This window comes from Molothrus ater, chromosome 7 (assembly GCF_012460135.2).
Source record: "Molothrus ater isolate BHLD 08-10-18 breed brown headed cowbird chromosome 7, BPBGC_Mater_1.1, whole genome shotgun sequence".
Taxonomy (NCBI): Eukaryota; Metazoa; Chordata; class Aves; order Passeriformes; family Icteridae; genus Molothrus; species Molothrus ater.
Genome location: NC_050484.2, coordinates 4,928,687 through 4,942,705, shown reverse-complemented (window position 1 = coordinate 4,942,705; position 14,019 = coordinate 4,928,687). Strand labels below are relative to the sequence as shown.

The 14,019-nt window shown below is 43.3% G+C and overlaps 1 protein-coding gene across 11 annotated transcripts in view; it reads left to right on the top strand.

Annotated features, from left to right (window-relative positions):
• Window positions 1–14,019, top strand: part of UNC80 (unc-80 homolog, NALCN channel complex subunit) — a 126,324-nt gene that overhangs the window by 3,623 nt on the left and 108,682 nt on the right. For all 11 annotated transcript variants that reach the window (XM_054515404.1, XM_054515399.1, XM_054515403.1 and 8 more), the window contains exons 3-7: window positions 4,540–4,696; window positions 5,538–5,836; window positions 8,291–8,414; window positions 10,203–10,276; window positions 10,795–10,934. In XM_054515404.1, the coding sequence (XP_054371379.1) occupies window positions 4,540–4,696; window positions 5,538–5,836; window positions 8,291–8,414; window positions 10,203–10,276; window positions 10,795–10,934 (794 nt within the window). The remainder of the gene's footprint in view (window positions 1–4,539; window positions 4,697–5,537; window positions 5,837–8,290; window positions 8,415–10,202; window positions 10,277–10,794; window positions 10,935–14,019) is intronic.

Here is a 14,019-nt window from a genome sequence, read left to right as displayed (position 1 = left end):
TTACATGTTTTGATATTATGGATAATTAAAGTATAGCTGTGGAACGAAGTTCAGAAAGAACCTTTATTTTTTGATCCAGCCAATGGACATGGCTGCAGAAAACTGAATTTCTGTGAGTCAAGTGTTTGGCATCTGTGTTTCACTACTTGTGAATGTTTATACTATTGCTTTGTTTATTAAACAATGGAGTCTTACCCATCCCTTGTGCTATGAACTCCCAGATTCCTAGATCTTTCCAGGAGCTCTTCCTTGCCCAGTGGACCTGCCCCAGACTGACAGTACTCTCTGCTTCCACCTCAAACGCTTTCCAGTCAGTCTGAAGTGACTTCAGCAGTGGTCTCAGCTTTCCTCCACGATGCAGGCTGAGCTTTGGAAGGACAGGGCATTAAGGTCCCCTCCAAGGAGACAAGTAGAGTTCAAGAAGCACTAACTGTTTATCTGTGCTTCTGCCATGGCCTTTCTGTACCTGCACTGGGCAGTCCTGTAGGGATGCTCCCTGGCACTCCTGAGAGGATGTAACAGGAGGTGCTGAGATTCCCTAGGTAACCTCTGGGCACCCTCTGCCAACCCCAGGCTGACCTCTTCCTGCCTTATGCAATTCACTGCAGGTACAGCTTCCTTGGGCTTAGAGCAGGGGAAGTTCAGGCAAAGCTGTTTAGGAAGCCATGACAAAGGCCAGCCGGAATGCTGCTGCAATGGGAACATGTAGGGACACATTTTGTGGTGACTGGGAGTGGGACTGGCCCAGCCTCATCCCCAGTGGGCACAGCTGTGCAGGACAGGTGAATGCTATTGAAGGGAACGAGCCATGGAGTGCCCAGGGGCACTGAGCAACCACCAAAGGGAACAGAGGGCACACAGGTGCAGGGCATCAACAGGAGGGGATAAGAGGTTGGGCTGAAGAACAAGAAGGGCAGATGCCTGGAGCCTTCTGAAGAGGTGAGGTGTTACTGTGTATGGGTTGAAGCTTTTTGAAATTGTGTGGTGGTACTCTGTGTATTGTGGCCATCTCAACTGTGACATGTGCTGTGACAAGAAGAGATAGCCTGAAAATGCCTGGACAGAGCAGACAGTGACCCACAGGCTGATCCTGGTCACAAGGTATTTGGCAGTGCCTTTGGTTCTCGGTGGACATGAAGGTAAAAGGAGAACAGCAGCAGTGGGAAGGCAGCCAGACAAGGCTGGCCACCATTCCCTGTGAAAACAGCTGTCACCACCAGGCTAGAAGGAAAAATGCTTGTGTAAGTGGTCCTGAGGGAGCTGAACACACACACAGCCCTGCTGAAAGGGACTGTTTCTCCAGCCAAGGCACCAACTTCCGTCACTATCCCCTTGGCAGATGTTCTTTATCTGCCTTTGGTGTGGGGGGTGATGCAGGCTTGAACAAGCCTGCTGGAAGTAGGTAGCTGTTTTCTTAGCCAAGCTGCAGCCCTGAGGCTGTGGCTCTAGACATACCCAGAGCATGACAGTATCTGTCTTCTGACTCACTCACAGGGAGCTTTCTCAGACATTCTCTTTCAGCCTTCTTGGTTGAGCATGGAGCTCCTCTCAGCTCTAGCAGCAGTTGCTTAGTTCATGCAGGGTGAAAATTAGGTCTTCTGCCCCTATAGCAGGTCCTGAAAGAGAAGAGCCAGCACACTGAAAAAGAGGCTCAGGAACAACACAGGACCTTGCATCTGGAGTATCTGGAGAGAGCTCCAGGCAAATTCCACAGGAAGGCTTTCCAAAGAACTGCGTGTTCCTGTTGGGCATTCAGTGGCTTCCTTACAGCAGCTTTTGTGTTTGCATTTTTCTGGCAACATATGGTACTTGTGTCTCAGATGCTTCTGATCAGATAAGCTATTCCAGAAGCTAATCTTTTATTGTAGTACAGAAATATTTTGCTTTCTGCTCAGGCCTGGAAAGAGCAGAAGAATCTGGTGGTTAACCACATAGGGAAGTCTTCACAAGGGCTCTGCAGCCCAAAATGTTGTGATAAATACAAGAATAATCTAAGATGAAATTGCAAACTCCTTGGCTGCCTCTTGAGTTTCTGAAGCATGCAGACAGTGGGGCAGAGCTTGCAGAAGGTAATTGCTGGGGAACTTTCTATCTGATGCTATTGAAGTACCCGGAATGAGACCTTGAATAGAAAGCCGGGGAGCAACAAGGTGTTTTCTGTCACACTTCAGAATAGGGTTGGTGATCCCAGTGATTTTTTTTTTTTTCTCTCCCCCTTGCCCTGCAAGCTGAACAGCTTTGTCAACTCTAGTAAAGTGTGAGCTTATGGTTTGGCTTCTGTGCTGGAGGTGAGATCATTCAATTCAGTGAGGTCAGCACTGGTGCTTGGCAGGCCTTACAGGGAGCTAGTCCAGCTCACTAACATGGGTAGGAACTGCTTACCTCTGCACTGACCTTCCTTTTGGCTTGTGTAGGGGCTTGGCTTGGTTGAATGAAGGATTCAGTGAGCCCCAGAGCTAAGGGATGAGTGGGAATAGGAGTGTGTGGCTGGAGCAAAGACTAAGGAGTGGTCCCTGTCCTCTTTTGATAAAAATAAGTAAATCCTCATGTTTTTCACTGGCTCTTTCAAACGTTGTGGTATTTGTAACAATGCGCCTCTTGTTCTTCTGGGGATACTTTGCTGCTTTGCTCCCCCCTTTGGTTATGTGATAATCCCTTTTCTGGGATATTTACTCTAAACCTCTGTTGTCTTTATACTAATGCACTCTCTGTCCTCTGTGAATTCTGACTGGAATCAGGCCTTACAATGGTTACTTTTCTCCCTGTCCTGTCTGGGCTTTCAGAGCATCAGTATCCCTTCATTTTGCCCCCCGTTCCTGAGCTGATAGGATTGAATGGCAGGAGACTTTTCCTTTCACATGCTGTGGCCCCCAGTAGATCACTGTAAGGGTGAGTTGAAGCATCCCTTCCCTGGAAGACAGGTTATTTGTTCCTGGTGCTGAGAAACACATGTGGCTGGTAACAAGATCCATGGCACATTATTTTTGACTAATCCTCAGGAAGCCTCCTTTTTGGCAGTAACTTGAGGCTTTATTTGAAGTACATTTAGAAATAAGAGTTATTTGGGTTTTTTTCCCATGCATTACAGCAAATGCCCTCTAATTTCAGCCATTTGTAGTCCACAAGAAAAGTGTATTGCATTTTCTGACTGCATCCTGGTGTTTCAAGTAGGTGAGCAGTGTGACCTTCTGCACACTGGTATTTGCTGGCAGCTCTGGTGGTTATTGTCAGTATTTCAGGGTTCAGGCTGTTGGCATAGTCCTCTCTAAAGGATAGATGTGTGTTTCTGTGCCTCTGAGCAGGACTGGGTGCTGTAAAACTACAGTGGTGTGGCACTGTGCTTGCACCAGGACACCCAAACCACTCCTCTTGGTAGAGGAGCTCCTGTCTGCCCACACCAGCAAATGGAGCTGCAAAAACTGAGAGAACAGATGTGCCCAGCTGCTGGCACAGGCAGGAGGGTGCCTGTTAGCACAGGTTAGCATGTCATGCTTGGGAGTGGTTGCTCATTCAGGAGAGCGTGTTTTGACATACTTGTTTTGCTCTTCTTCTTTGTAACTGAGTCTATTCTTATTACCACGCCCTCAATTTTACAGGGAAAAAAATTGGTATGGCTGGTGTTGCAGGATAAGTTTTGTGAATCTGGAGTGAGAGCCTCTGAAGCATCTTTTGGGCAACAGTTTGCCCAGAGCTTGGTAAAATTGGTGAAACATCTTTTGGGCAACAGTTTGCCCAGAGCTTGGTAAAATTGGTGAAACAGCAAATAGGTAACCATGAGGTTAAGTTGGTTTATGTAAAGAATGTTCATTGTCATTATCTTTGCTGTAGGTACTTCAGTGAAGGAATATAACTGCACTTGTGACCTATAATGGGATCTTTGTATCTGACCACAGCAACAATTTATTGAAACAGTTGGAGCAGATAACAATAAGGAGATTCCTTAGGGATTTCAGTTGTAGATAGCCTTATTTTGTGTTGATTGAGGTGGAAGTAATGAACTTGCTGCAGCCATCAGCTCTGTAAGTGCTCACAAAACCATTACATCATAGCTCGACAAAAAAAAATTTGTACACTGATTATTTTTTGTGACAGGGTGTGAAAACATTTCCTAAGGCCCATATACCTTTAGTGGTTTGCCCTTTATGTTACAGTAAACTGAGAGAGCATGCGTGTTAAAGAACATCCAGCACTCAGCAGCTCCACAAATACAGGCTTTCCTAGCTCCTGTGACTTCTACCAGGATAGCTGGCTTTACCCAGCACAGCTGCAAGTCTAGCTTGATGTCAGCACTGACTTATATACAGATGGTACTTCAATTCTCTTATATTGCAAAAAAATATATTATGTGGTCCATTCATTTCTTAGTCAAGCATGTCCATGTGTCTGGTGAGCTTTAGTTGCAGTCTGTATTTTTCAGGACAAATATTATAAAATTTGCTTCAGTTATACAATTAGAGATTTTTAAAAAGAGGATGTTCATGTACTGGAAAGAATATGAAGAAATAGACATAATGTCTTTTTTTTTCCTTTGTTGTTTAGTCTTTTGAAAGAGTTTTAGTGGAAAACAAGCTGCATGGCCTTTCTCCAGCTCTCTCTGAAGCCATCCAGAGCATTTCTCGCTGGGAGCTTGTCCAAGCTGCTCTCCCTCATGTGCTGCACTGCACTGCAACACTGCTCTCCAACAGGAATAAGCTAGGTCAGTGCTCGTGTGAGCTTGTTTTCATTATTGAAGCTATCAGTCAAAATGTGACAGATTGCTGCTCAGGGTGCCAACACATTCCAAATCCTTGAATCCTAATTAGTTTCTTCTGGGGATTGCCTTTCTTGATGTTTGTCTTTCTCTTTTATGGGAGGATAACCTGTGAAATCTTCCCTGGTGAAGTTAGTGGTCTGATGAGCTATTCAGTAATATTTTGCTCGTTATTTCCCAGCAATAATAGAACTTATTTTAGCACCCAGCAGGCATGGATTCCTTGAAGGAATATGTATTTCTTTCAAGGCATGCTGCAGTGGCCAGTTGCAGCAGGTACTTTGAATATCTTCTGTTTTTTGGGGGTTTTTCTTCCTATTTTTATTTAGAGCAATGCATGTGACTCTCAGCAGATAGTCAATCAGACCATAGAGAGGCAGGTCCAAATCCAACTTACTTTGGTACTGACTTCAGCAGGAATTTGCTTCCTGAGACATGCCAGTAGGGAGCATTAACAAGACACAGGCTTGAGCACCTTGCAGTGCTCACTGGCATTTTGTCTTATTCAATAAAGTCAGACAAGAGTGTTGAGTTAGTTTCTTTGGGGACCACTCTGTGTTCATGCTGCTGTCATTGCAGAGACTGAACTCCAAATGCTGGGAAATAAATGGAGGCTTCTGATTTAGGAGGCCTCAAATATAATGAGAGAGAATGCTGGTGCTTTTCATTGTAGAATTTTAATTTTCAAATGGTTATCTGGGAGTTGGATGTCCAGCCTCCAGTGCAACTCTGAGCAGTATCATTAATGGAAACCCTGTGAGATAATGTGATGCATTTTTCCAAACAGGACATCAGGATAAGCTAGGAGTAGCTGAAACAAAGCTGCTTCACACTCTTCACTGGATGCTGCTGGAGGCTCCTCAGGACTGCAGCAATGACAGATTTGGAGGAGACAGAGGCTCCAGCTGGGGAGGGAGCAGTAGTGGCTTTATCCACCAGGCTGAAAACCAAGGATCACCAGGGCATCCCCGGCCCGGCGCCATGACCGATGAGGAGGAGAATAACAGGAGGAAGTTCTTCCAGAATTCCATGGCCACAGTAGAGCTGTTTGTGTTCCTCTTTGCTCCCCTCGTGCACAGGATTAGAGTAAGTGGCACACTGGTGGGGTTCTTGTGTGGAGACAGCTCTGGGCAGGAAAGGAATGATTCTGCCTTTGTGGTTGTTATTTAATTCAGCTCACAGTGCACACTGGGGTACTGCTGGAAATATTTTACCAAGCTGGCAGAATACTGCTGCCATTGGGAAGAAATTCTTCCAGTGCCATGAACAATGACCACAGCATCAGGCAGGCACAAAGACAAAAATATACAAAGTAAGGCATTCTTAGCCTTTGGGAATGGCAAAGATCTGTGGCCCCTGTGAAGTCTCTGGGATCCTGAAAACTGCAGAAAGGATTATGAGCTTTAACTTGCTCCAGTGATTCTCAGCCATTGCTCAGAAAAGCCTTGCTGGAATTTCAGGGATTCCACAGTGGGGCTGCCACTGGGGTTTGTTGTTGTCATTACTAATCATCTTGATGCTAATTAGCAGGACAGTGTTACAAGCATGGCAGTGGCAAAGGCAATGGAGCATTCCTTTGTTCTGAAGTGTGAAGCAGGCTGCAGGCCTCCTGTCTACTGGGGTTCCTCTGTTACTTTTAATTTATTAGCTTTGCAGAGTGATGTGATGAAAAGACATTTTCTTCATGCTCTGAGAGGCTGCCATTTAGCCTTTATGTTTCCAGCCAGGCCTTGAAAAAGAATAGGTCCTTGAAAAAAGGACCATAAAGTCATGAAATGATGGGGCTATCTGTTCTAATCCTGCCTTCTATGCTGCAACAGTAGGAAGGAACAGGAGATAAGTCTTTTGATTAAGGCAGGTAAAAGCGAGACTGGATAACTAGATTATTTCTCTACTTCTGCTACTGAGTTCCTGTAAAGAAGTGTTTAATTTATTAGAGCCCAGATTTTTCATACTTGTTTAGTAGTTGTCTGTGGGCTGCTGGGACAGGACAGGAAGAAACACTGAATTCTTCCCTGCCCTACACACAACAATGCAGGCTGCTGTTTGAATAAGTGGAATGAAACTGGGGGTAGACCTTGGTTATTAGAGATTGGAGTTCCAATCTTTAATATTAATCTTTCTGGCATGTTGTTTTCAAGATGGGGTTAATAACAGTACCTCAAGTCTACCTTGAGAATCTCAGATCTCTGGAACACTGTGATGATCAACATTGAAAAGCCAATTAAAGCATGCACATTTGTGTCATCAAAATGAAGTGCAGGAAAGGAGTTAAATGAGGCATGTAAGTGGTTCACTAAGTGAGCAGTGTCCTCTTGGTGTCTTCTGAGTCTCAGGGGAAGAACACTACCTGATAGCCAGAGTAATGCATGGGCTCAAGGAAGTAATGCATGTTCACATAGACAGACCTAAACTGTTCAATTCCTAACTTCTGGGAGGATTTTTGTCTTCAGCAAAATGTTTTTAAGTCAGGCTTTGGGGGCTGCATGTAGTTCTTTAAGTGCATAGCTGTAGGTAGGAGTGTTGGCATGTCACCGCAAGCTGGCAGTGCCAAGTGAAAATGCAGTGTCACTGCTGGCAGCTCTGAAAGCTTTGCAAGCTGCTATTAGTAGAAACAGTAATTAAAACCAAGCTTGTGAGTTGATTATGATGAGAGAGCACTAACAGAGGGGGGGAATAGAAGGGCTGGGGAGCTACAAGCAGTGGGTTCCTGCCATTCCTGTAGCTCTGTCTGCATCATCCATTCCAAATGCCAAGGCATCTGGGGCTGTCTCAATAGGAGAGTGCTGTGCACCTGAAATTACACCACCAAAACTGCTGTTACCGTGTTTGTTTGCCTCATGGGGGTAGCTGGGGCTGTACTGACATCTGTGTCTCCCCATGTAAATCTGACATGAGGTCAGGTAAGTGCATAGCTGCCCCCTTGATCCTGCTAAGATTTACTTGTGTACTAATTGATATGATTTCAGCTGCTTGCATATGTAAAGCAGGGTTAGCACAAGGGTGGAAGTAGTACCAGTCTCTATGTATTGACAGAGTTCAAGTACTAACAGTGCTAATGATAATGACAGTAACGTGTACCACTACTTCACAGTAATCTGTTACATGTTTCCTCAATTTCTAAGTAATGCTTAAGTATTTAATATTCTTTTGGGGAAGCAGTTCAAGACTTTGAGTGTAAATCCTAAAGTTGAGTTTGAATACTAAATAAAGTGATTATGTATAATTAAAAGGGATACTTTGTAACAAGAATGGCCTTTTCTATTACAGCTTAATGTCCAGGGAAAACCAGGGTTCATTGACTAGGATAGGAATTTCACTTGAAAAAAGCCTTTGCATATTTTTGGACTGAAGCTTCCCTGTGATTTTTTACTACCTGTAGTTGACATGTGTAGACCCTGCTGAATACTGTCAGTAGCCCTTGAGTTACTGACTGTACATACCATGTACTGACTGGACAGCTGCACATGGTATCCTGTAAGAAATGACAGGCTTTGCAGAGTGAAAACAAGGTTTTGTTTGTTTTGTTTTTCTCTTTAGGAGTCCGACCTGACGTTCCGGTTGGCTAGCGGCCTTGTCATTTGGCAGCCAATGTGGGAACATAGGCAGCCTGAAGTTTCTGCCTTCAATGCTCTTGTGAAACCCATCAGGAACATCGTTACAGGTCTGTGACTTTGCTGTGGTGGTGGAGCTCCTGAGACCTGGGAAAGCTTTGCCTTTGCTTGCCTGGTGCTGCCCTTGCATTCTGTACATGGAGGAATATGTTGATCCTGCAGGAACTAGTCAAACCTCAGAGTAGTTTAAGGTTGTTCCCCTCAGAGTCAATTGGCATTTGCAGAATAATTAAATAGGAGATGGGAGAACCATCACAGATGGGAAATTAGTAACTTTTCAGTAGTTATCATTTGTCAGCCTCATATAATTTCTGTTAGCCTTATCTTCCTTAGTTGCTAAGAAGGGTGAAGACAGGATCTCACTGCAGCCTGACATGAGTGAGGAAATCTTTCCCAAACTGGCACTGGACAAAAATGAACAGTGAAGAGCACACAGGTGGTTCTGCTGTCTAAAATTTGATTTACAGCATGTTATGAAATTAGAAAACATAGTTTCAAGAGAGTCCAAAGAAGGCCTAGGTTGTAAATTCACTTTTGAATACTGGAAGGGGGTTACTTTTCCTTTGTGCTTCAGCCATAGTGAGATTGGAGTTGAGTGCTGAGGCTTCCCGGGCTTTGGCTTCCAAGTATTTTTGTCTGGCCTAGTCCTAAAAAAAACCCCATTTTTGCTGTTATCTTTGAGACAATACTTTTTTTATAATTCCTGCATGGTGTTGAATTGAAAGTGAGCAAGATATACTGCTGTACCATTGCTTCCAGTTCTCAAAAGCACGAAACTGTAGTTTTCACCATAGTGAAAATGTAATTCACTAAATTAGTTTTTTCTGATAACAGGTCATTTTGGATGCCATATTTTGTTATGAAGACTTAGTAGACCTAGTGGGAAAGTCCAGAATTAACAAGATTCAGGTCTTCCAAATGATTTAAAACAGTCTTTTACACCTTACTCTTTGTCCCTCTTCTTCAACTTCTAGAATTAAAATATAGTATTTTAGCCCTAGACCTAACAGAGGAAATTTTCTTTGGCTATTGGATTTTTTCTGTAGGTCTATGTGAAAATCCCTAAAAATTCCAGATGTGAAATCTGGAAGGAAAATATTTTTTTATGTTTTGAAAGTTTTTTCAGCAGGACAGAAATACTAATTGGAATGAGGCCTTTTATGTGTAGGAAGATTCTGCTATCTTAGCATTTTCTCAAGGTGGGAAAAAAAAAGTCAAATTTACTTAAATTTTCCTTCAAACAACAAATAAAAAAAATGAATGAAGAAGCTTTGCAGTATTTGTTTTGCAGTCTGATTCAGTCATATCTGCACTGCTTTCAACACAGGATTTCAAGACTTGTCATCCCAGTCTGTGTGTTACCCTTGGTCTGCTACAGTATTGTAATTCAAATTTTGTGTGACATCCATGTATTTCCTGTGCTGAAGGCATTTGGCAAATTGTGAATCACAATACACTCTGAGTGATGTAACCTAGAAAAGGACCTGAATATATGTACAAATAGGATGAAGAGATCCAAAATAAAGGGGACTACTCTGCACAGGAAAACACAATTGGTGGTGAATGGATTTAGGGTGAAATTTATATTCAAATTTAATTTTAAAGAAATAGAGATTTTTCAGTAGACAGTGTTGTTGACAACACAATAGAAAGAGTTGAAAAAACTAACAGTCCTATTTTCTTTTTATGGCTGTGACTAGTGCCTAGGAAGTTTGCAGCAGATAGATGGCTGGCTTTGTTTTTTTTTGGTTTATCCTTTTATTATAATACTTTATACTAGGTACATTATAGAGCAGGAGGCATTTCCTGAAGTGTCCTGCTTTGACTTCTTTCCTCAGCCAAGAGAAGTTCTCCCACCAATAATCAAAGTGTGACCTGTGAATCCCCTAATCTGGACAGTGGACGTACTGAGGTAAGTTCTGTGCTAAGGTTTGACAAGCTTGAATAAGGTGCTGAGGGAGGGGGGAATAAATGTTGAAAGAGAGCTTGCAGTTACCACCCTAAAGTATTTCATCTCCAGAAATTGCACTTATTCACAACTAAGGCTCCCAGCCTTGTTTGCAGTGGAACCAAAGGCTGTGGGGTATATTTATCTGGATCCTCCTTGGCCTTTTCCTGTCTTATAGGATGGAAGCCTGTTCTTGTGTATGGCAGGAGGGTTGGAGTCTGATTTTAAGGTCCCTTCCATCCCAAATCATTCTCCTGGGCAAGAGACCTGTACAATGTACCCTTTGTCTGTACAATGCCTTGTATTGAGAAGCCCCAGGCTTGATCAGTTTTTCCATGGTTTTATGGTGTAAAAGTAACTAAACTCAATATTTAAACTCAAATGTCTAAACTCAAATTGCAGTTATACAACTAACATGAGAGCAATAAATGTTTATATACCTATGTTGGTGTGCCTATTTTCTTTTTTGCAACTATCTCAAGGGACTGCAGGTGGTCTGTGAGACAACACAGCCAGATCCTGTACCTCCAAAGGCTTCTGGTTCAGCATGTCACCCTGGAAATTCCTTGGAGGGAAGTGTGTCCTCCCAGACCTCCCAGGAGAGAAGTTCTGCACATCCCAGGTACAAAGGCTTTCAGGAGAAACTTGGGCTCGTGTGATTTAGCGGTGGAGGTCACACAAGTCCATCTTGCATGCACTTTTGTCTGGACATGCTGAGGGTGTTGGATGTTGGTATCAAATTCTTAATTCAACAGATCTCAGCTCTGGGTGATGAAAAAGATGGCAGCACTTGTTACTCAATGCTTCTCTCTTCAGAGAAATCTCTAGCTGGCCTGTTGGGACAGTTTCTTTGGTCTGTTCTAGAATGCTGGAATTCAAGACTCAAAAAATAACCCTCAGGTTCACCCCTTCCAGGCTAGTTTCACCTTCAGGCAACTGGTATATTATCTGGCTTCCTTCTGACCAGATTTTCTTTCCCCCTAGCAAAGAATTTCTGCAAGCCTCTTTCCACTGCCTTCATTATGTCTCCTTTGCATCCTGCTGCATGGCTGGCTTTACTGACCCAAAGGAACAGACTAACAAAGAAGCACAGCTATGAAAATGTGCTTCCAGCTTGTCCTACAGTGCTCAGACTCTGGTTCCCAGCTTGGCACTAATAAATTCATCTAAATTTTGGCACAGAAAGATAGAAGTAGATTTTCAGTAGCGCTGGACACTCAGTAGGGCCATAAAGTAAATCAGGATGATGAGTGTTTTCAGAGATTTTGCTGAGGGAGGGCTGTAATTTTAAGTCTCTGTGGATTTAAGGAGTTCACTTGAACACCTGAAAACGCTGGTCCTGTTGCTTCTCCTTGGGGAAATATCATATCCAAAACACTGCATTTTTAAGAAATGGCTTCATTACAGTGACAGAAATATAGAATGGAGTGATTTTTCTGAGTATCAGCTAGGAACAGCTCTGATCTCTCAAATGGGAGCTCAGGGCATCTTTTCATTGGTGCAAAGGAAAAAACTATTCCTTAAGGCTCTCATCCCATCATGAATGAGATAAAAAAAATCCCTTGGGGTTTTTTTATCAAGCCTGTTGTCAGTTCTGGATCTGTATTTAATTTGTATTACTGTGAACCAGTAAAACTGAAGGTGGGGACAGAGCTGCCTTTCTGTGTGTGAACAGTACTGCTCAGAGAGTGCACTGCTGCTGTAAGAAATAAGCAACCTTTTAAGAAGACAGAATCAGGTGATCAATTTATCAAGCAGGGTCTGGTGGTTGCCATGGGGATGAAGCTCCAGACAGGCTTTGAAGAGAGCATCATTATGCCTCCTCATTTGCAGAACTCATTGATGAGTTAAGGCTGTACAGGGAGCTTTGGTTGCCAAGCAGCAGATAACTGTGGAACAAATGTTGTTTACTCTGCTTACCAACAGCCAAAGTATTCCTTTGTCCTTGGCCAGGGGTTGAAGGAAGGCTGCATTTCCACTTTCCCTGCAGTCACAGGCAACCATCAGCTGATTATACAAGCACTAGATTTTTCCTCTCAATGAACTACAGAGTTGAATTTATGGTTCTTCAGAAACTGTCAAAACAAATGGCTTGTTCTGATCCTAGCTGAGTGTGGCTCCTCCATGCAGTGTAATTCTCCATAAAGAGATGATTCAGTTTAATCCTGAAGCAAATAAACCACAGCCCTTTATCCAGCTGCTACCTTGAACAGGCTGCCTGGGAAATAGACTTTGCAGGAAGTCAGAAATATTTCATAAGGAGAACATGCCTTGCTCCAGCCTGTGTCATGCCTCAGGTTTGCCTGTGTCACAGATAGGGGAGCATGAAAAGCTGTTTATTTAGCCCCATACACTGCTCAGGGTCCTGCAGAGGCCTTTCACAATTGCTACTGGGATGACAGGTTTTTATTTCCTTTGCTGGGATACTTTGGGTATACTTCTGGCTTTTTGCAGGCTAGATCTATGTGGCACAGCCTAAACTTTGACAAAACCACCTTTCACATCAGGTTTATGGGGAAAATGTTACAGCATATTCCCATTTCATGTTGTTTTCTTTCCTAAATCAGTTTTTCAGGTTTTTGTGACAGCTCATTTCAAAGTTGTCAAACTTGCAGCCTTTTTACCTGGAATACAGCACTAGGGGAGAAACTTTGAGTGTGTGTATTTTGTGTAGTGTGGCATATGCTGACACAGGCTGGTCTGCAGTTTCCAAGTGCCTCCAGCATTGGCTTGTGGGGCTGGCAGCAAACCATCTTCTGCAAGTTTGAGCTCTGGATCCACGTGTTGATCCAAGCCCAGCCCTGACACCTGCTCCCTGTTTCCAGGCATGTGAGATGGAGCAGGGTTCATTTTATTCCAGTTGATGTCAGTGTTCCATGCACACTTCTTTCTCCTTTGCCAGCTCCATGCCTGCCTTGGGGGTACAGGGCAGAGATCCAGCAAAGCACTTGAGCTCTCAGAGGTCCCAGGGCTCAGTGTTGCTGCTGTTCCCTAGGGCTTTCCTGGACCATGGCCTTGGATCCATCTGTTCAGAATGTGGTGGAGATGGGGATGACCTGTCCACACTACTTGCAGAGCTGATAATAAAAATGGCTTTTAACAAAAGATAGAACACCAGCTTGATATTCTTGTGATGATTCTGAAATGCCTGGGAATATAGGGCATGAAAGCACTCTTAATTTTTATAGAATCCCAGAAATAAACAGGTCACAGAGGTCTGTTTCTAATCTAGAGTGGAAACTTTCAAAATGTGTATTCAGCAGACAAAAAAAAAAAACAATTTCCAGAGTTCCTGCACCACCCTCAGGATTTCACACCTCTTACCATGTGATTCTTATTCCTGTGACTGTCTTTCACTTGCTCCTTTCTGACAGATTGTCTCCTGACAGCTAGCGACTGTCCAGAGGGTAGATCAGGCCAGTTGTACTCTGCTGGGAGAAAAGTTGTGTAAAAGATTAGGAATAAAAACTTTAGGGCAATTTATTGCAACAGCATTGTCTATGAATGATATACAGCTGCGTTCTAGATTCTCATCTATGAAGCTCACTTACAGATGCCTTGCTTTTGTGTGCACTAATTTCTCCAATACTTAGGAAATCTACTGGGAAATTGATAGGGCAATAAAATTATAATGAGGGTTTTAGAAGGTGCTTTTCTCTAGAACACCTTGGCAAAGAATGCTCATAATAGTAGCTTTTATTTATATA